Source organism: Leuresthes tenuis, unplaced genomic scaffold (genome assembly GCF_036924035.1).
Source record: "Leuresthes tenuis unplaced genomic scaffold, fLeuTen1.0.hap1 SCAF_15, whole genome shotgun sequence".
Lineage (NCBI taxonomy): Eukaryota > Metazoa > Chordata > Actinopteri > Atheriniformes > Atherinopsidae > Leuresthes > Leuresthes tenuis.
In genome coordinates, this window is record NW_027325369.1 from 24126377 (window position 1) to 24146528 (window position 20152).

A 20152-nucleotide genomic window follows, 5' to 3' on the forward strand; every position below is an offset into this window, starting at 1 on the left:
GCGTAGCACACTATTGCCACAAACCGCAGACTTGGACAGAAGAAAAACACCACAAAGAATACAGAGATTGTATTCACTATGATACTGACAGAAATCTGTTTTTTGAAATAATATAGGGTAGTCTTCTTTGTGCAACCCTGGGGTTGTCTTAAAGATATGTTTCTATCAATAAAGGTAAATCGCAATGTATGACTTTCTATAACAGCTATCACTTATTGCACTTTTGGCAGCTAATAGTTTTTCACAAGCCCCTCATCTCTCTATCTGTCATTGATGGGCAGCTTTCCTCCGTGACTCCCTCCATCGGCGATGCTGGGAAGCTTCCCTGGGAGCCAGATCAAATGTCTCTAGGGTATGAAATAACCACCACACCCACAGGAGCCTTGGCTCTAATTCTGTGCTACAGAGGTCATGTTTCGGTCCCTTGTCCTCTCTGAGCCTCTCTGCAGTGGGGACACAATTCTTCATGAAGTCCAGATCTGATCAGTAATATGAAGCAAATGAGGGGGCCTACAGAGCTCCCCAACATTAACTCATCCCTCCATAATATCTCATCTATTCTCTAGACATTTAATCTTACAGTGGGGTCAGAGCTTGTTCTGGTTGCCTTTTATTAGCTCTGAAAAAAATGTTTTTTGTTGTTAATAGACAAAAAACAGAGATGGAATGACATACTCCCAGAAAAAGAGCAATGGAACACATGCATTGGAACAACTCCATGGCAGTTTCTCACTGGGATTAGATAGAGATGTTACATTTCTCTAACAGCATTTGATTCATTGATGTTGACTTGGTGTTATTCTTTCGCAACTAGAATGATGAAGCTATTAGCTGGGCATCAGTGTGGCTGATCAGGGTGGAGCAGACCTTAAAACTATGAGAAATTAATCCCAGTTGGAGGAAGATTGATATGAAATTTGCGATCCATTTCTTAATTGGATCTAAGCAAAGTTAAACATTGGGAATGCACAGTGGCATGCCTTCTTTTGGAACAAGCCCAGGTGGTTTATTTTCCACAGTGAATTGAAAATTATAGAGGAATGTGGGTCTGTTTCAAATGTGTTTGATTCGTGTTACACTGTCATTAGTATCTCTGCGAAGGGCGTTCGCAGAGATAAATTGTCAAACTACAAACAGATATAAAATGCATTCTTTGGCAAATAGGAACAATTGTAAATATGTTTTGAGTAAAGACTTGATGTAGAAAAATTTTAAAATATGCTAGTCATCAAAGCTTTTTTGTCACTGCTTCGCATGTGTTGTGGGTTGGTTGTGTTAAAGCAATATGAGACATATACAAGATAAAACTGCTAATGATTGAACAAATGGTCAAATCCTTTTTTTTTGTATTTATGTCGGTTTCAACCAGAGGATGTTGACATTAATTCCATGTGACCAAACAGATGAGCCTTAGCTTAACCAGCAGGGACACATTATTTAAAGGGCATGTGATTTGGCTTGTGCCAGATTGGCAAATGTGGGCTGTGCTAAGGAGACATTCTGTTTTGGAAGAGCATTACCTCACTCTAAGCTGTTTGTTCCAATCAAGCATTGGCTTAACAGCAAAGAGGAGAAACTCTGAACACCTGAAAACCTTGATGGTGATTAAAAAGCTCTGTTTGCTCCTGGTCTTCTCTCAGCTGTACCACTTTATAGTCGATCCTTTAATGGAACGAAAAGGAAGACTGTGTCCTGTGGACGGCATCGGTCTCCGCAGCCTCTCCCACATATACTTAGGTTTTTAAACCAGTTAAGTGAAGAAATTCAACACTGTAATTGTCTCCTACAAATCCCTGGAGAAGCTGATGAAGTATTTTGACTCGAATGATGGACCAGTCCACTCAATTACCTTATAGAACTGCTTTCTTTATGACTGAGAAGCCCATCTAACTGAAGTCATTCTCTTCCTTCTCTCTTCTCAGCCTTCTGGCTCTATTTCTCTTCACCTACTGAGCCATCCTTTCATTTGAATACCCTGCGGTGCCTTTCATTGGTGGGCAAATTTTACTTTCATATCAAAATGAGACTTATGGGATTCTTTCAGATTTGAGTGGACAACATGGGCAATCAAAAAGAAAAACAAGGAATTCAAATTACACTTTCAGGTCAGGGATTTCGAGCAAATATTATTGAACAGTCTCCACTGGAATGCAATTGAATGGAGACGGACAATAAATTAGTGAGGGATGACAAAATCTTTTGTTGAACAGGGCTAAATGGATAGACAACAATTGGAAGGTTTTTGTCTGTACTCTCTGTGGATATAGACAAGTCTGGGTCTACACTCTTTGTAACCAAGGGTGACACTAATGATGCGCAGCTTGAGCTCACTCTTGCAAGCCACTGCCTGTGTAGTTCTATATTTTCAACACAAATGACTGTAGAAAACAAGCATGGGAACTGGCGTGTCATTAAACCCTCTAAGGATGCAATCATTCTTTGATTTTGGTATAATAGGAGAAAATTCCATGGCCAATATGTCATTAATTTTTAGTCAAAGTCTAAAAAAGCCTCAGCTATAATGGTTTAGCTTTATCTTAGCTCCAAAACAGAAAAGAAATACGTTCATCACAGACTTTAACGCTGTATGTTTTGCAAATAGTGGGGAACTGTTCTTTAGGCAGGTCATTGTCAAGCTTCTGTATGCTGAGATTCAACAGCTGGTTTTTAAAGCTTACTGCTTAAAAATTGCCCTCAGGGAACAATAAACATCTACTGAACTGAACTCTGGTAACAAGCACTTTTAGATCCAGGGCACACATAAGAGTGCACATAAAGAAAGGTTGAGTTCTGTCTGCCAAATTAGGTCCTATGTGAAAATAAAGCTTGAAGAATATATTCTGTAAATCTTTCTGGTACAGTGTGTTTGGAAACGTACTAACTTTACATTTGGAAGCTGCAAAAGACTTTTGTAACTCGTCTCTGAAACTACTGAAAACATTTGGCTTGAGCTGTCTCTCAGATTCATGTTGAAGTTCTAGCAGACTGCAGAGATCTTCTTCTCTATGCTAATAAGCTTTATTGAGACTCCTGGACCTCCCCTACTGGGCTGTCTTTGGCATATATGCCCCGCTGTCACTCGTTGTAGACATTCCCTGATCCCATCGCCGCAGGAGAACATGCACGTCTCTCTACCACAACAGCTCATTACTCAGAAACTTTTGAGGGGGATTAGAGGGTGTGGAGGAAGACAAGGAGGTGGGCAGACAGGAACAGGGGCGTCACTTTTTTTCTTGCTGCCCCCTTCATACAGACAATCTTCTGCTCTGTCAACCCTCAGGTACACTGACCTTGCCTGGTCGACTGGGTCACAGCAGGACTTTATTCCCAGAAAATTTCAATGCGCCAGACATTCCAGTCACTCCTGGGAAAATGACACAAACTGATGACCAGCTGCTGGACTTTATTTTGATAGAACATATTTACAGGATTGTTGTGGTGGGATTTTAAACCTTAATCAATACAGTTCATGTAATAATTTTTTACTGTGAACTTTGAAATTGACTTAGTAAACTTCTCAAACAACACTGATTATTTGTAGTTTAGTATGTTGTGTATTGCTTTTAATGTTGGGTGTTAAGAGAACAGGTGTGGTCTTGTCTGACCCATCTTGCCCAGATAGGTATCGAGATGGCCCTTTACCTCATACCACAGCACCCTTCCAGCCTACACTTAAGTCTGCTTTAGCCTTGGTCACAAACACCATGAGATTTTACGTGTTTACAAAGAGAAATCTGGCAGTGGAAAGGATGTGTTTCATTTTTGCTGGCAAGTCAGCGATGCCATAGATTATTGCATGCATAACTTTTGTTTTCAGCCTTTCGTTGCCGTTGGAGCAGATTAAAGGTGATACATTGCTTCAGCCGATTGTGTGAATCCAAGGTCTTTCATCACTCTCTTTATTCCCTCTTTATCTGGATGGGAAAATTCTGCATACCACACTTTCTGTCAATTATTTCTCTCGCTGAATCATGACATGATATAAGAATGAATGATTACAAACATAATGCAGTGTTTTGTTTTCATTCATGTTTTATGTTAATTTGACCCTTGTACTTATTCCTGGCAACTTATTGTTCAGACCAAGCACACCCTTGTGAGACTGCAGCGGTGTTCTCCAGAAGGATAGCATGTTCCACCACATAAAAATTGCTCAGGTATTGCTCCAGGAACATGAAAAATGAGTCCAAGATGTTGACTGCCCTCCAAATTCCCCAGATCTCAATCTGATCAAGCATTTAGAAATGCATCTGAACAAACTCAAACCACAGAGACCTCAACCTGCAAATCCCAGTACTAAAAGGAGTCTTATTGTGTGGGTAAAAAAAGACCCCCAAGAGGTTTCTATACATCAACATGATAGAGTTGATAGAGGGGTGGGCCTCCATAATATTAGGAATATGACTTAAATGCTGTTGCTGATCAATATAAGCATTCATCATTCAATCAAGCTCAATCATTTAAAAAGCCCCATAAGAAGATACATAAAAAGGTTTGTGCCACTATTGTGACAAGAGCATGATTGGAAAGCACTTTAAATCAAAGTTCTGTGATCACTACTGTAAGCTGTCTGATTTGTTACTGTAATGTGAATAGACTAACAGTGAGAAACAGTTCAATCATGCTAACAAGCATGTCATCATTCTTCACAGCTCTTCTCAACCAAACCCATGTTTTTCCTTCCAAAATCACAAGTCAAATCTTTCAACATGATATTTGGAGAGTCTTGTCATGTCAGTTTATGTCACGAAAAGTTCTGTTACCAATAATCACTTCGTCTTTGTTCAGAAACATATAGAACTTTACACACGCCAGCCCCTTATCCCTCTTTCTGTCAAGCACCCAGATGCAGACAGGCTCTTTCAAACACAAAGAGACTCTCTCTTTGCCATATGATAGTCACATTGACCCGTCTGTACATTTAATGGAGCGTGCAGAGGTTTGACCGGGTGCCGGATGAATAATGACACCATGTTTTCAGACCTCTGTCACTGACAGTCTGGCCGCACTGGGGCTTTAACAGACACGCCGTGTTATTTACTGTAGCACCTCTGTGAACCTCTATTGTACACACCAGAACCACACATGCCATATGACTTTTACTGCTTGGCAAAATAAGCAAAAACTAATTTTGCGCATTTTTCTGAGAGCTTTATGCTAATCGTCATTCCTTGTGTGCACAGTTAAAGCATTAGTCTCATGTTTACACATATCTGAGCTGTGGTTGATGATAAAGGTCAGGGCTGTCACGTTGGCTTCCTCAGCATATTAATGATATAAGCCCCATCTTCCTCTGTCCCTGAGTTATGGGTAATATGATTACAGATGATGCTGTCTTATTATTAATCTCTGCTGAATGGCAGTGCTGTCTTATGAATGCTGCTGATCCATTTGCATGGACTCACTTTGGAGTCCCATGAGACCCAGTTGTGGGTCCCCTCATTTTTCCTTTTACTCACATCTGTAAGTTATATTGTCCCCACCTAAAGCTGTGCTCTTGCTCTTCCTATGCAATGCTTCATGTCAGAGAAAGTTTGCTCTAAGTTGTGCTTTCTTCTTCTGTTTTCAGCATATGCAGTGATTGCAAACGGACAAGTGGAATGTCCCAAAGGTTTTAAAAGGATGAATGTCACACACTGTCAAGGTAAGTTAGAATGTATGTTTAAGAGGGTATTTTGTGCATGGTAGTACACAGTTCTGTGCAAAAGTATTGAGCTACCCATAATTTCCAGTGTACTGCCACGGAAATGTTAAATAGAGGAAGTGACATATTGAAACATCTGCAAACATATATGGAAATTCAGTATAAAAGGCAAAAACTGAATTTATTTAGTTAACTAGCTTGAAATATTTTGTATGAACACCTTTATTCTTCAACACAGTCTGAACCCTGTTAGACAAGCTTTCTTGTCAGTTCTTTAAGTAGTCTTCAGGAATAGTTCTCCAGGCTTCTTGAAAGATATCCGAAAACTGGATGTTGGCAGCTTTTTGTTTTGTTCTCTGCAGAGATGATCCCATACTGCTTCAATAATGTTGAGGTCTGGGCTCTGGGGAGGATTCATCACTCCATAAGACCTGTTGCCACTGATTTTCAGTCCAGTTCTTGTGTAATTTGGCATACCTAGTCCTTTTTATCTTGTATTCCTTCCTTAAGAATGGCTTCTTGACAGCCACCTATCCATGGAGACTATTTCTGAAGAGGCCTCTGTGAACACTAGATGATTTTCTTTTGTTCTCCACTTATCAAGATTTCTCCATTTTTTTTAAGGACAATCTGCACATCATGCTGAGATATGCCAAGTGTATGCAAGTAACTCTTGAGGAGTCACTTTGTTGGTGTGAAATACTATTTTACGCCTGTCAGTGTATGTTTTTTTTGGCATTTTTCATAGACTCAACTGTAAAAATATGAACAAACTGTCTTTGTGACAGGGTGCTGGTAACAAAGTGCTTAAGGATAATATTTAACATCACTTCTTGCCAAGTTGTCTGAAGTTGTGTGAAGACAAAACATCCCTTAAGTTGGGTCCCTTTTTTCCTGCTATAATCGTTCATAGGTCAGTGTTAGGAGGCTTAACAAACAAAAAACATTGCTATGAAAATGGTCAGGTAGAAATATTGGACTGAGTAAAAAAAAGCAGCCAACCCCTGTCCAAACCCCAGACAACTGTTGCTCAAGACCACTTTAAAAGATTACAAGTAAATCTGTCTTTTTGGAAACAACATATATTAAAGAAATGAGGAGTGGCTCAAGACCTTCGCTCTGTACTGTTTGATTTAACCAACCGAATATACAAAAACTTATTAGAAATGACAAAGACGTAATGAAAAGCACTTTTCCCGTGTTTCCATGCATATGTTTCTCCCTTAAGACCTCTGTAACAGTATTACTGTGTATCTGACCGCTATGTGAACAAGGGCAAAACCGTAATCAGATCAAGGGTCATAGCTCAGCAACCAGTAAGCACCAGGGACTCCTGTTTTGATTGGTTTTGGGGTTCTAGAGGCAGCTGTGATACGGCAAATGTGGATCTCTGAGTACTTTTCGTGGAAATTTTTACTGCAGTTTGTTGTTTTGCCTTCCCAAACAGAAGAAAACCTGCATGACTGCCAGCGAATGCCTCCATCTGTATGTGGCAACAAACTTCAAAGATCTGTCCCAGAATGTTGAATGTTTTCTCCGACTGCAACATCACAGGGGTGGCAAATTGTTAGCTGGCTTGATGGTTCAAGGAGCAATAACCACCCACAGTGTCAACTCCGTAGACAATCTCCCCTGAAGAATTCAGAACATTTATATTTGATGATGGTGTTAGTACCCAACACCACATTCAAATGACATGAACAAATAAGCAATGGTTGAATATCAAAGGGAATAATGCACAGCTTGATCAGAGACCTATCGCTGACAACTGCTGTTGACACTTAGAATAAGAAAATGTGCTCTGCTTAAAGCTTTGTCACTGATTTGATTAACAGTGTCACCATTCCACTGAGCAATGCTTACTGTAGTCTTTGGAGTGTAATAATCTTATGTTCTAGTGAACAGCTTGACCACCTTAATGACAGACTTTATTCACTGTTGCTGGTAATTTAACACATTTTCTGACCTGAACAAAATTATTCATATTTTCAGGTAATGACTGAACAGGGAAACATATTTTGATAAAGCAAAAACCTGTGTGGACAAGAGCACTCCTATTTTCCAGCGGTGTGTCGACCAGCCAACGTTTGTGGAAATTTATCTTTCAGTTATTCATGCTTTTCCTTTATGATTGTTTCAAGATGTTACTCCCTTTCAGTTGCTCGTTTCTTGAGTTCCAAAAGAGCCAAACTGACAGTTACCAACAATATTTACTAAAGTGCTTTAAAGTTTCTATCCCGTTCAGCTGCTACTCCACTTCCAAAAATTATTTCTAATTTCAGGTCTCGCACCAGCTGCCAAGAAGGCAAAATCAGCTTTTTCTGGGAAATTTTTTCATTACTCACAGGATGGTGTCCAGCCTGCCCAAGTGTGGCTTCTATTCTGAGCTGCCTGTAGTGTATTTTCTTGGAACAGAGCAGAGCTTCTCTCATGTACTGTAACAGGCCTGATTTAGTTCTGCTTTATGTGTATGCACTCACTGTTACGGTTTGTAACGTCCTCCCAACAGAGCGATAAGATGCCCCATCAGAGCTGAAGTCAGCTCTCTGACTTCAGAGACTATTATCTTATCTTCAGAAGCTGCTTCTGAGTCTGGGTTGGCCATTTATCGCTGTTGCTTGTTGGATGAAAGGCCTATTGAGACACATGTGCTCTCTGTTGTGGGTGGCAAACTGATACTTGTCTTCAAAGAAGAGATGACGGAAATCTTACATAACTCTTGTGACATTTTGGATCAAGTTAATGAAAGCTGGTAACAGATTTAAAATACCTCACATTTAACATTCATCATCTTGATGAGAACCTGATATATCAATAAAAATCTGCCTGTTTTTCCGACAGTCTTTAAATACATGCACTTTTTTAATCATGTCTCTCCTGAAGTCAGGAGAAAGAAAGATCAAATAAGGTTGCAGAGGACTGTTTGACACTTAGTGAACATGTATCTTTATGTGTCATTTGACTATAAAAACAATCAATGTAAAAGCTTCTTGTGAGCTCTTACCACAAGCAACCAAGCATAAACTCAAAATAGATGTTGAGATTAGTGCTGGTCATGACAGGTTGTCATGGAAGTCAGCTTCAATCCCCATCAACCCACCAGCAGACTGTAACAATAGCACTAATCTGGGACTGAACCGAACCACGGATTAAAGACCCCATGTGATGAAGGCTGAGCCCAAGGCTGACCTGAACTCTGACCAGATGCTTCTTAAACTAAAATCAAGTCACTACAGCACCTGCACTCCCAACACTGTTGTTCCACAGTGTAGACTGTGTGTCTCACCAGAGGCAGGCATGACTTCTGTGCTCTGCTTCATTTTCTTCACAGCAAGTACCTCATCCCTCATCTAAACAGACTGCTTCTCAGTAGAAACACAGGCTTGTTTATATCGTCATAACACAGAGGCTGAGAGCTCTGTCTCAGCTTCAGGACTAGTGCCTCCTCAGAGAGATTTACAAGATAAATGGAAAGGGCAACAGAGACAGAAAACAACAAAAAGGACATTGAGGTAGTCTCTGGATTTGCTTCAGTCCTCAGAGTCTATCAACCTCCATCCCTTATAAGCTCACTTTTTCCAGCAGGAAGCAAAACAACAAAACAAGAGCAGATTAATTAGAATTGGGAAAATCTGTGGTGGCAGGCTGTCGGGTTCCAGTCGTCAAAGCAATGGGGAAAGACCTAATGATGTACTCTTTGTTTAACACGGTAGAAAAACAAACTTTGCCTGGTCCTGGTGTGATCGCATGACTAAGCGCTCAAATATGTCCCCCATCCTCCTGGCTGGCACATTAACTTTCTTGTTTGACTCTTCTTGATTTAGTGACTCAGGAGCTCAGTTGGAGCCCTAGACAAACCTCACTAGCCACTGTATGACTCCAGGCTATGTTTCAGGCTACAGGGAAACAGAGGGAAAAATCCTCTTGAAGTCTTTCACTTATTGACGTAGAATGAAGATGCTGTTACACTTCTTGGACACGAAAGGGAAGTTCCTGAGGAAAATAATAATGTAAAACATTCTGGTGTGCCCCTTGTGTTTGACTGACTCCTCCCGCAGCTTTAATATTTTACAAGATAAAAGACAAGATTTGTAGTGTGCTTTGTTTTACACTGGTCAAATTCATTAAGCATGTCTTGGCCTTATCACCACTCCTCATTGCTTTCAAACAACAGCGTAACCTTAAAGTTTCCATGTTTCATCGCCTCTCAGCAGATTTGATTACATGATCTACTGCAACCCTCTGACTCCTTTCAAGATGCAATAAATTTTTTATTTGACTTAGATTTTTATCATCTCTGCTGGTCTGCAAGCATGAAAGTTTTGTGTACTCCTAAAGGGCAGAACACTAAATTTGATACTGATAGTTTAACCAAGTTTAGTTGGAGGGTTCAGGGTGAGTTCAGGAAAATGACTTCCTGATTTTATGATTTTATGACTGATGGATGGGTTACATTTTTCACAGACATCAATGAGTGCCTGTTGCCTGGGATATGTAAGAATGCTGACTGTCTCAACACCAGAGGAAGCTACAGGTGCACATGTAAAACAGGCTACATGTTAGATGCTGCCAGGAGCCACTGTGTCTGTAAGTATTGTGTTTTCTCTTTGAATCAGAACACATTATTTAGGGCCAGGGTCATTATATAGTGCATTGAAATATAATGGATGTATGACCTCTTCCATAGCGGACAAAGCAGTGTCAGACCAGAGGGCATCATGCTACCGGTCAGTTTCAGCAGGCACATGCTCTTTGCCGCTTGCTAATCACATCACCAAGCAGATTTGCTGCTGCAGCCGTGTGGGGAAAGCCTGGGGATCTGAGTGTGATCGATGTCCTTTACCAAGTTCAGGTACAGTACCAATAGCTACTCTATTCTCTTGCTAAATAAGTTCCAAAGAATACTCTTTTCCTGCAAACTCAAATGTCCATTTTAAGTTTTACTTTTCCTGCTGAGAAACTCTTTGCTAGGTTAAATGCTTTTGCAGACGTAAAATGTCATATGTAATCTGCTGCAAGGACTAGCAACAGTAGTGAGATTTCAGGCAAAGGATATTTACCACACAGTCACCATTCTGCTCTTTGCCAGGCGTATAAAGCATTTCAAAATAACTAAGTATGTTTGGAATGGAAAAGGACCAAAAACATAACAGTTTTCATATTTTGGAGCCTACATAATGGTGGGAGTCAGTCTTGTGTTATCACTCCAACCCTCAGAGAGAAACCCCACTAATATACCGGCAAAGCTTCACAGCAGAAATTCATAGCATTGCCAAGTGAAACATGGGAAGTAGTTGTCATCTTTTTCTCTATCCAGATCTAATCTTCAAAGTCTCAGAGAGAAACAAGCTGGTTTTATGGAGTGTCTATGCTGGCCAGTGATTCATAGGGATTGTCATAGATCAGATATCACACACAGACCTCCTTGGTGCTGCTCAACCAGGACAGACACACTGCACAGTTACACAGCCTTTGATTATTTCAGATGATGGCTTTTGCATCGCCTGACAAGCTTCTACAGCCATATTCCAAGCAAGGCCTAAGCCAGACCCATTATTTGTAACTTGGTAACAAAAATCCTTCCATACATACTCCAGATCCTATGTTGTGGATTGTCATCATATATTGCCTCATTTATCCTCCACTTTAGCATCAACGTTAAGTGGCCTTTCATGTCCACGTTTCCTGCATTTACACCTGCATTTACTCCGATCACATATCTGTCATTACTCATATCTCTATTCCAGACTCTTTTGGCATAGAGTTGCTGGTTTCAGGTCAGTTAAGGGACACGGTGCTTCTCACTTGTAATGGATTCACCATTGCTGAGGTTTGTTGGACTCAAACACAAAGAGATGCAGTTTCCCCCCTTTTATCTAGTCAGCCAATCCTCCAAAAGCCTCTCATTCACATGCCTCTACAACAAAGAGTTCAAGGGTCAGTCAGTGTTACAGGATCCACTTCTTCCCCCACTGGCATCGTTCTGTCCGTGTGTTTCATTGTATACATATCCCCCATATTTTCAAATCCTTTCGGTGACAGCTCTCACTGGTGTGCTGGCTCGTTGGTTCTGCAGCAATCACCTAATTTTTCCATTCACAGCACACAGTAAAACAAAGCATGCGAATCATAACAGCGTTACGTAGCTGGCTTATAATCTTCCTGTGAATATCAATCAAAGTTAGCTCTATGAACCCTAGCTCACACTACAGAGGTGATGTTTCTATCACTTGCTCCTGTGCTTTCTGTTCTACAGCCCACTTCAAGGAGATCTGCCCGGCTGGTCATGGATACACTTACTCGCGCTCGGAAGTGCAGATTTCTCTCAGACAGGTGGAATTTGATGAGGTGCAGAGCACAGGCGTTTCGCTGGAGGAGCAGTATCCATCCTCTGAACCTTCACTGCTGCCCACTGGGTCACGATATTACAACTACCCACAAACACCTCATGTGCCCCAATACCCTCAGAACCCCGAGACACCACAAGCACCTCAGCACCCTTTGACTCCACAACATCCTTCTTATTCAGAGAGAGAAACCCCTAGACAACCAGAAGGTAATGTTAACATCTTTGCTATGTTACATCTCTTCCTTGTTTGGTTTGTAAATGAAGAGTTATCCTGGGTGTTTATTATACACTTAGGACATTACCCAGACATGGCATTCTACATGACAATAAGAATGCAGAACAAGCTGAATGATTATGCAAAGGGATATTTATCTTCAAAATGTAAATGGATTTGCAGATTTTTATGGGGATCCAAACTCATCAACAGGATGTTTGGATCTCCAATAATAAATTCTTTCTCCAATACTGAGCATATTCTAAATTGTATCCGTGTCCCCTATCTATCAAGATTAGCCCTTCAAAGAAAGTCACACACACAGCTGGCCATGAATCTACATCCTCCTTCTTGATTTAATGCTGGAAAGATCATTCACCGGCTGCACCATGACATTTTGATTTATTTCAGCGCATAGTTCTATAAATATTTAGGGATTTTGTCTTCATTATCAGAGATATCTTTTTCCTTGTCTCAATTTGCATTTTTCCTCAGCCTGTAGTCTACACTACACCTCAAATACAACCTGGCTCAGGGGATATATTTTCTGTTGACTTTATTTCATTAGAAATAAAGAAACGTATAGCTGCAAGTTAAGTGCATAAAGAAAACATGGGTATGATGTGCGTACTCATCAATGATAACTGATAAACCTTTCCTTCTTTTTCCGTCTTTATGCAGATGTGGAAATTCTGACCCCAGTAAGTATCCCCTTCCTGTCAGTCTCTTTGCGCATGCTTTGAATGCAGTATGTTTTTCTGTGGACGACGTCTTTTGGCCATCTCAGCTTGTAGCTCATTACAATTATGTAACTAAAACAAACAAAATTTTGGTAGATTCATGCACACCAAATTAGCACAGAATTTACCAACAAAAGTCAACAAGAATGTGTTAGGGTTAACCCAAATCATTTTTGACTGAGAGTATGTGTTTGTTTTCTAGCCAGCTGTTGTGACTGACTCACCACTGAAATACCCAGGTATTTTTTCTTCTTGGCTTTACTCATCCTAGTGATACAACACGACTGTTTAACTAATGTCTCCACACTGTTGTTTAATGCCTCTTGTGGTATAATTTTGCATTTCATTCAGGTACAGACATGCTATGTATATTCTATGAATTGCCCCCGCACAGCAGTGGCAGTCTCAGTCTTTGTCTGTTTTCCCCCCACGCCAGTGAAAATATTGACACTAAAGTCTGAAGGGTGACTACATTCAATAAGTCAACTTGATTTATTTTGGTTATTGTAATGTTTTAGCCTTCAAAATGAAGAGTAGATCTTTTTTATTCTGTTGAACTATGAGTGGCAGCTGAAGCAGTAGAGACTGAAAAAACAAGCAGTGTCGTGTTTTTGTTGCGGAGACCTCATGCTGTGTGTGGCAGAATTAATTAGTTTTCTCATTTTTACTCACCTACTACATTATGACTCACCTAATTCCTCTCAATAGGGAGCTCCCCGGACTCCCCGAATATCAACCTGAAGCCAGATTCAAAGGAAACAAGCTCCATAGATTCAACCACAGGTAAATTTAAAGTATCTATAAAGGAAATAAGCTATGTCTAGGAACACTGGCTACATCTTAAAAGCAATTTGGCTGCTGGACATGGAGCTGTAGCACTACCATGCAAAAGAGCAGCCAGGATCTTAACTCTTTGTTTTTTATGCTCTCTGTCAGCAGCTGGCAAACAGCAGCGCATCGCATAAGGAATTTTTGCAAGCTTACCCAAAGTAAAGCTTTATTTGACCTTATTTTTCAGAGCCAATTTGGCTTAAAGCTGTTGGGCTGCACAGAGGTTGAAAGGGTGGGAAACCAAGAGAGAGCATGCCTCTTGGAAGGGGATGTTATCCTGAATGAGCAATGGCCAGAGTTTTTGAAAAGCAGAGGTAAAGACAAGCAACATGATAAAGGTGTGTTTGGGTGACAGACATAGTGTGAGAAAAAGCAGCAGGGAGATTTAAGGAGTGAGAAGAATTTACAATTGTCTTTTAGGGATAGTGTTTTTGTCCTCAGCAAGACATCAATGTCCTGTTATTTTCCTCTCTCCTTGGATGGAAAAAGACAAGAACAAAACTAATGTCAGGCTCTACGGTGCATGACCTGTTTCTTGACAAACGCTTTGTAAGAGCGCCATACCACCTGTTAGAACACTACACTGCTGTAAAACCACTCCTCTCATCCAAGACTCCACCTATAAAACAGCAAGATGGTTACCCATGAGGAGCAACATGTGTTGCCGGAATGCACTTTTTTATTTTTTACAGCCTCTATAATGTTGGGTCAGAAATGTTATTGTCTGTTTTCTGGGCAATGATTGCAGATCCTTTTGCTTTTTCATAGGGATTAACAAGTGTGCCACTATGCCCACTATATGTGGCCGTGGGAAATGTATTCCTGTGCAGACCGGCTATACTTGCAACTGTGAGCCAGGATTTAAGCTCAGTGCACTGCAAACCAATTGCATTGGTAAGTGACAAAGGAAGTGAGCAATAGATGGAGCAAGACAAGAGTAACAGTGCTCAAAAAGAAGCAGGACAAACAAACATACTTGTGAGCCCAAAGCAGTTTTATCTATCATCAGTGCCGTGCAATGCAAGACCTCTGCACACACATCACACAATGCAGAGTCCTTGAGAAATCAAGCAGGCCAAAATGAAAGGGATCTGTTTGTTTATGGTGACCTGTTCCCTGATGCCTGACAACGGCACACAGGCCCTCCAAAGAGCTGCTATGATTATGCGATGATTTATCTCACAAAGGCCTTGGCTGCAGTCTCTGCTCCTCTCGGCTGGGTTTAAGGCCATCACTGGGAAAGGCCTATATCGCAGACTTGCTCCAGAGTCAGGGCCTTGAATGTATCGACTGTCTGCTGGTGAAACGTAATAATAATATACATTACTTCTTTCCATGTAGATGTGAATGAGTGTGATGAGGACCCATGTGAAGGGAAGGGCCGTTGTATAAACAACTATGGCTCCTACACCTGTCAGTGCCACAGCGGCTACAGCCAAGTCATCACTCAGAACAGGAAGTTCTGTCAAGGTGAGACACAGTCCAATTTACAGTAGGAGATATAATGTTTCCAATGGAAACCCAGGGCACTGTTAACTCTGTCTGTTAAAGCTCTGCAAAATCTTGTCTGTCATCACTGTTTTTTAAAAACCACCCTGTCCTAATTAATACTGTGGAACACAACCCTCACTTTCTTTTCCATTCCCCTTGGTTTTTGTTTAACTGGTAGACATTAATGAGTGCAGCATGCCCAACAAGTGCCAGAATGGCAAATGCGTCAATACAGAAGGATCTTACACCTGTGAATGCAACAGTGGCTACGCCAAGTCTCGGAGAGACTTATGCGAAGGTGACTCTCGTGCATCAGCACACGGAATCAAGTTATTTGTTTGCTGTCATGAATTTTCGTGCAGCCGAGAAACAAAACACATATTATATTTTCCTTTAGTCAAAACCAAGAATATATCTCTGTTCACTCCATGAAGGATTGTGTATTAATGTGTAAATGTCAGCATTTGTGACCACACACCTTGTTTCTTCCATGTATGCACACATTGTTTTAGAAATATTGTTGTAGAAACAACTAATCCAAATTATGTTTTTATGTTCCACCTTCTCCCTGAACAGATATAGATGAGTGCAGAGATCCCAGCTCCTGTCCCAACAGTGTCTGCAGCAACACACTTGGCTCCTTCGAGTGCCAGGCCTGCGGCCCGGGATTCAGGCCTGTCAATGAAAGATGTGTGGGTAAGGCAACCTCACACTTCATTAAAGTAACAACAGTACTGCCACCCCCAGGGTCCTGAGGGCGTTTCCAACCACTGCATGCAAAGAAGCTGGGTCTCCCTCTTCTCTGTAAAAGCTTCCTGTGTCGGGCAACATTGACCGACTGCTGGTCTTTTTTGGCATTCGCACAAAGAAAAAAAGAAGGCGGCACGGCATCAGGCCGTGCACTTTAAAACCTGTCGACAGCTTCTGATACAATACAGTTGACTACGTACCATGAGTTGAATTACATCTGCAGTCTTCCAGCTTGCTCATGCTCACAGAAATGATAAAATAGATTGTATCATTGCTCCAGAGAACATTCTATTGAATATTTTATGTCTAGTGGGGAACATTCCCAGGGCCACATGACAACCCAAAGCCACAGCGATGATGGCTATATTGCATTGACTGAGCGCAACCCTCCACCTTCTTTGCCCATTCAATCTTTCCACATCTGATATATCAGCTCATTCACCCAGCAGCCTCTGCATATCCCCATTATTGTTTAAACATATTCAATGTGTTATGTCTGATCTTTGGATATCACTGGTTCCATTAAAAGATTGCTTATAATACTTCAATTTGGGAGAGTCCAAATATTTTCTCTTGGCCACAGCCTTGAACAAACAGTGTATTATTGTTGGAGAGCTCCGGTCACTGCACTATTGAGCCCAGCTGAAGCGAGCAAGGCTTTATTACCACTGTTGAGGTAGGTGAGGGGAGAGAACAGTCACAGGAGATGTATGAGAGGGGCAAAGGGTCAGTTCCTCACTGCAAAAAGGTCATTGCATGCAAACAAATTTTCTCTTTCACCCATAATGATGTCTCCAGGCCAAAGTGAGACTCCTTGGAGGGATTACTTGATTTTACGACACAAATGGTCACCAGACTACACCTGGTGTTTGTTTTATGTAAGCTTACATGCCAGAAGCTCCCAACCCTGAAAGTGACCCTGTTACATAACAGTCTGACTCGTGTTACTTACCACATCTCCTCCATATAACCTTGCATCCCTCTAATTTGTTTGGAAACCTTAGTTTCTGGAGTGTGTATTCCAGAAATATGAAAAGCTTACACACCAGATGAATAATGGAAAATTTGAAGACAAACTTTAGCAATACTTTTTACTTCTTTCTTAAGAATTTCATCTTGAGCCCAATGACTGATGCTCATGTTTAAAGTTTGGTCAACTCTTTGCCTCCAAAGAAAACAGCACTTAAATTTTTTTTCCTGTTTTTCACTTTACTAAAATTATTCCCTCCATTTAAATCTGTGATCTATAAATAGTATCTGAGAAAAAACCCTGTAAATGGGGGATAACACAGGAGGGTATTTTTTCTTATTCATGCAAACAGAGCTACAGTACACATCTGGCACTGTGGAAGTCACATAAAATAGGCAGTGTTAGCACTGGGTTTCCAGTATTTGCTTTAGTCAGTTAAGGGCAGCGCAGTGCGGTCGTTTTGGCCCAACTGGCCGAATCGAGGATAAGCCTAATTGTTGGTATGATGGAGAAAACAGCTCCATTCCCCAGTCAGGGCTTATCTGAGAAGCCTTAGAGATGCTGGATGATTGCTGAAACAAAGTATTGGTGCACACTGACGGACGTTTGGCAGTGCCCATGGTAGGAAAAACAAAACCCAGTCTGTGACTCTCTTGCAATGTTTTCACTGTGCGGTGATTTGTGCCTCAGGATCTGTATCACCACTCAATAACATCCCCTCTTCACCTCATTTGCAGAAAAATACTTTTCCTCCCTCTACCCTCTTTGCCTTCGTCTTTGAACACCTCTCTCTCTCTTTCTCCCAACTCGACATCAGCTGACTTGTAAAAAGCTACTGTTAACACTTGATAAAACTAACTATTAAATGATGTTTCTGCTAGAGGTTTTCCACAAATGCAATTTCTGGGTCAACAGTTTGGACTCATGAAGTGGAAAAGACAGCTACTGCAACAAGTTGTAAAAAGGCTGTATGAATGAGGTCCGTGTGTTGATGTAATTTCATGACTGCTGTTTGCAGTTATTGTGCACTCTAATTATATTTTAATTGTTTCCCTTTTGCTCCTGAACTATGCAGTTCTTTTTTTTGTAAATAATTTTTTTTTTCTCTCTACAGTTTACTGCTGTAAAGGAGTTATATTATGCAGATACAGCTCTGTTTTTTTGTTTTGCTGTTGTGTTTTAAGAAGAGTCCTTTGCTTTTACTGATGTTTTTCACCTCAGGGCCACTTTCCAGATTTCATAAAGTTATATCTTCTCCTTTGCCTTCAGTGCTATCCAGCTGAGCAGGTTTTTTTATTTTATGTGTAGATGTAATGTCTCAACATGGCAAAAACTCAAAAGTGGTGAGAAATGTGTGTGTGTGTGTGTGGGGGGGGGGATTGTTTCATTATTAGAGAATTCACACTTATTGTAAATCACATTACGTAGCTGTGATAGAGTGTAGCCTGAAATTCTCCTCTCATATATACTTTCCTGTCCTGACCTGTCTCTACAGATGTAAATGAGTGCTTAAATCAAACCGTGTGCGGTCGTGGTAGGTGTGTCAACACGGAGGGCTCCTATAGGTGCAACTGTTTCCACGGCTACAAACTCTCACCAGACAATGTTTGTCAAGGTAACTGTCAGTCAGACATTATTACCATCCCGTATCAAAGTAACAGCTCTGCGAATAGTTCTCCACAGTGCTACTACAGAAGCCTTGCGGTGCCATTGAAGGCTTATAAAAAAGCTACAAAGAGTTCACGGTTGTCTTTATTTTCTGAGGCCCTCTGGTTTTTTTCTCCTCTATATCTTTCCTCCAGATGTGGACGAATGTGGGCTTCCGGGAGTCTGTCTCAACGGCCGCTGTGTCAATTTGGACGGCACCCACCAATGCACCTGTAACCATGGTTACGAAGTCACCTCAGACAGCAAATTCTGCGAAGGTCTGCAAAGTATTATTTAGAGCTTTTGGGTGTAACTCATCATGCATACCTCTCCTCTCATGGAGCTTTCCCAACAGCAACATAATGTCTGCAAATTATTTCTTTTTGCTAGATGTCAACGAGTGTGCAACTGGTAATGCCTGCCCTGCGGGAATTTGCATCAACACTCCGGGTTCCTTCACTTGCCAGAACTGCAGGCCTGGGTTTGGAGCATCTGTTGATGGACTGAGATGTGAAGGTAAGAACAAGTTTGTTTCAGTTTTAACACTAATTGGCAGTGTTAAAGAAACATGGGTAGATAATGGAGTTTTTCTACCGATTTGTGATGATTTATTTCTTATTGTTTCCAGACATTGACGAGTGTGCCCGGGGTGACTTGTGTCAGGAAGGGGTGTGTGCCAACACGCAGGGATCTTTCACTTGCACCAGGTGTAAGGCTGGCTACAGAGTGTCTCAAGACCGGCAGAGATGTGAAGGTAAATTCAATTTCCAGCTGTGCTTCTCACTCAGTAAAAAACATTAGTATTGTCAGACATACTCAACACATCTGGGCAGCTCACCATTAAATTTCCTTGGCTGTGCAATTGGTTTCTCTCCACGTATTCATCTCAGTATGCATGTCTCTTCGTGGGTTTTGCTCAGATATTGATGAGTGCCAGTCCCTGTCTACATGTGCCAATGGGATCTGTCTAAATTCGGAAGGCTCTTACACCTGTGAGAACTGCCCTACCGGATACAGAGTGTCATATGATGGGGAACTCTGTGAAGGTTGGTTATTTTAACACTACCCTTGAAAAACAGATCTCAGCGGTTATACCCCATGTTTTTTTGGTCACAAAAGCAAAACTGATGGTGAAAACACTTGTTGTTAGTTTTTTTCTTGAATATGAAGACAGCCCAGTCTTGTGTGAAAGTCTAAATGTGCATATTGTTTCACAACAGATATTGATGAGTGTCAGCTTCCCACTACATGCCCTCAGGGAACATGTACAAACACAGAGGGCTCATTCACATGTGTCATCTGTCAGCCAGGTTTCAGAGTCTCTGAGGATGGACAGTGCAATGGTGAGGCTTTGTGTTTGCACAGAAATATGTTTCCTTTGTATTTGTATTTGAGCTCGGGTATTCGTTGCCTCTGCCTTCATTTAAACCTGAGTTTCACCTAAGGTCAAATATGTCTGCTAAATTAGCTTTTTTCAGCCTCCTTAAGGTTGTATCTAACAGCATCAGATGTGGTG

General features: G+C 41.1%; 1 protein-coding gene across 2 annotated transcripts in view; it reads left to right on the plus strand.

Moving 5' to 3' along the window:
* LOC140269973 (latent-transforming growth factor beta-binding protein 2-like) overlaps positions 1-20152 on the plus strand; it is an 84017-nt gene that overhangs the window by 42009 nt on the left and 21856 nt on the right. The window contains exons 9-25 of one of the 2 annotated variants that reach the window (XM_072365022.1): positions 5570-5644; positions 10109-10231; positions 10332-10496; positions 11901-12200; positions 12889-12908; positions 13150-13186; positions 13656-13730; positions 14547-14672; positions 15120-15248; positions 15448-15567; positions 15846-15965; positions 18485-18604; positions 18792-18914; positions 19027-19152; positions 19265-19390; positions 19557-19682; positions 19857-19979. In XM_072365022.1, the coding sequence (XP_072221123.1) occupies positions 5570-5644; positions 10109-10231; positions 10332-10496; positions 11901-12200; positions 12889-12908; positions 13150-13186; positions 13656-13730; positions 14547-14672; positions 15120-15248; positions 15448-15567; positions 15846-15965; positions 18485-18604; positions 18792-18914; positions 19027-19152; positions 19265-19390; positions 19557-19682; positions 19857-19979 (2034 nt within the window). The remainder of the gene's footprint in view (positions 1-5569; positions 5645-10108; positions 10232-10331; positions 10497-11900; positions 12201-12888; positions 12909-13149; positions 13187-13655; positions 13731-14546; positions 14673-15119; positions 15249-15447; positions 15568-15845; positions 15966-18484; positions 18605-18791; positions 18915-19026; positions 19153-19264; positions 19391-19556; positions 19683-19856; positions 19980-20152) is intronic. The other variant, XM_072365023.1, reaches the window with a different exon arrangement.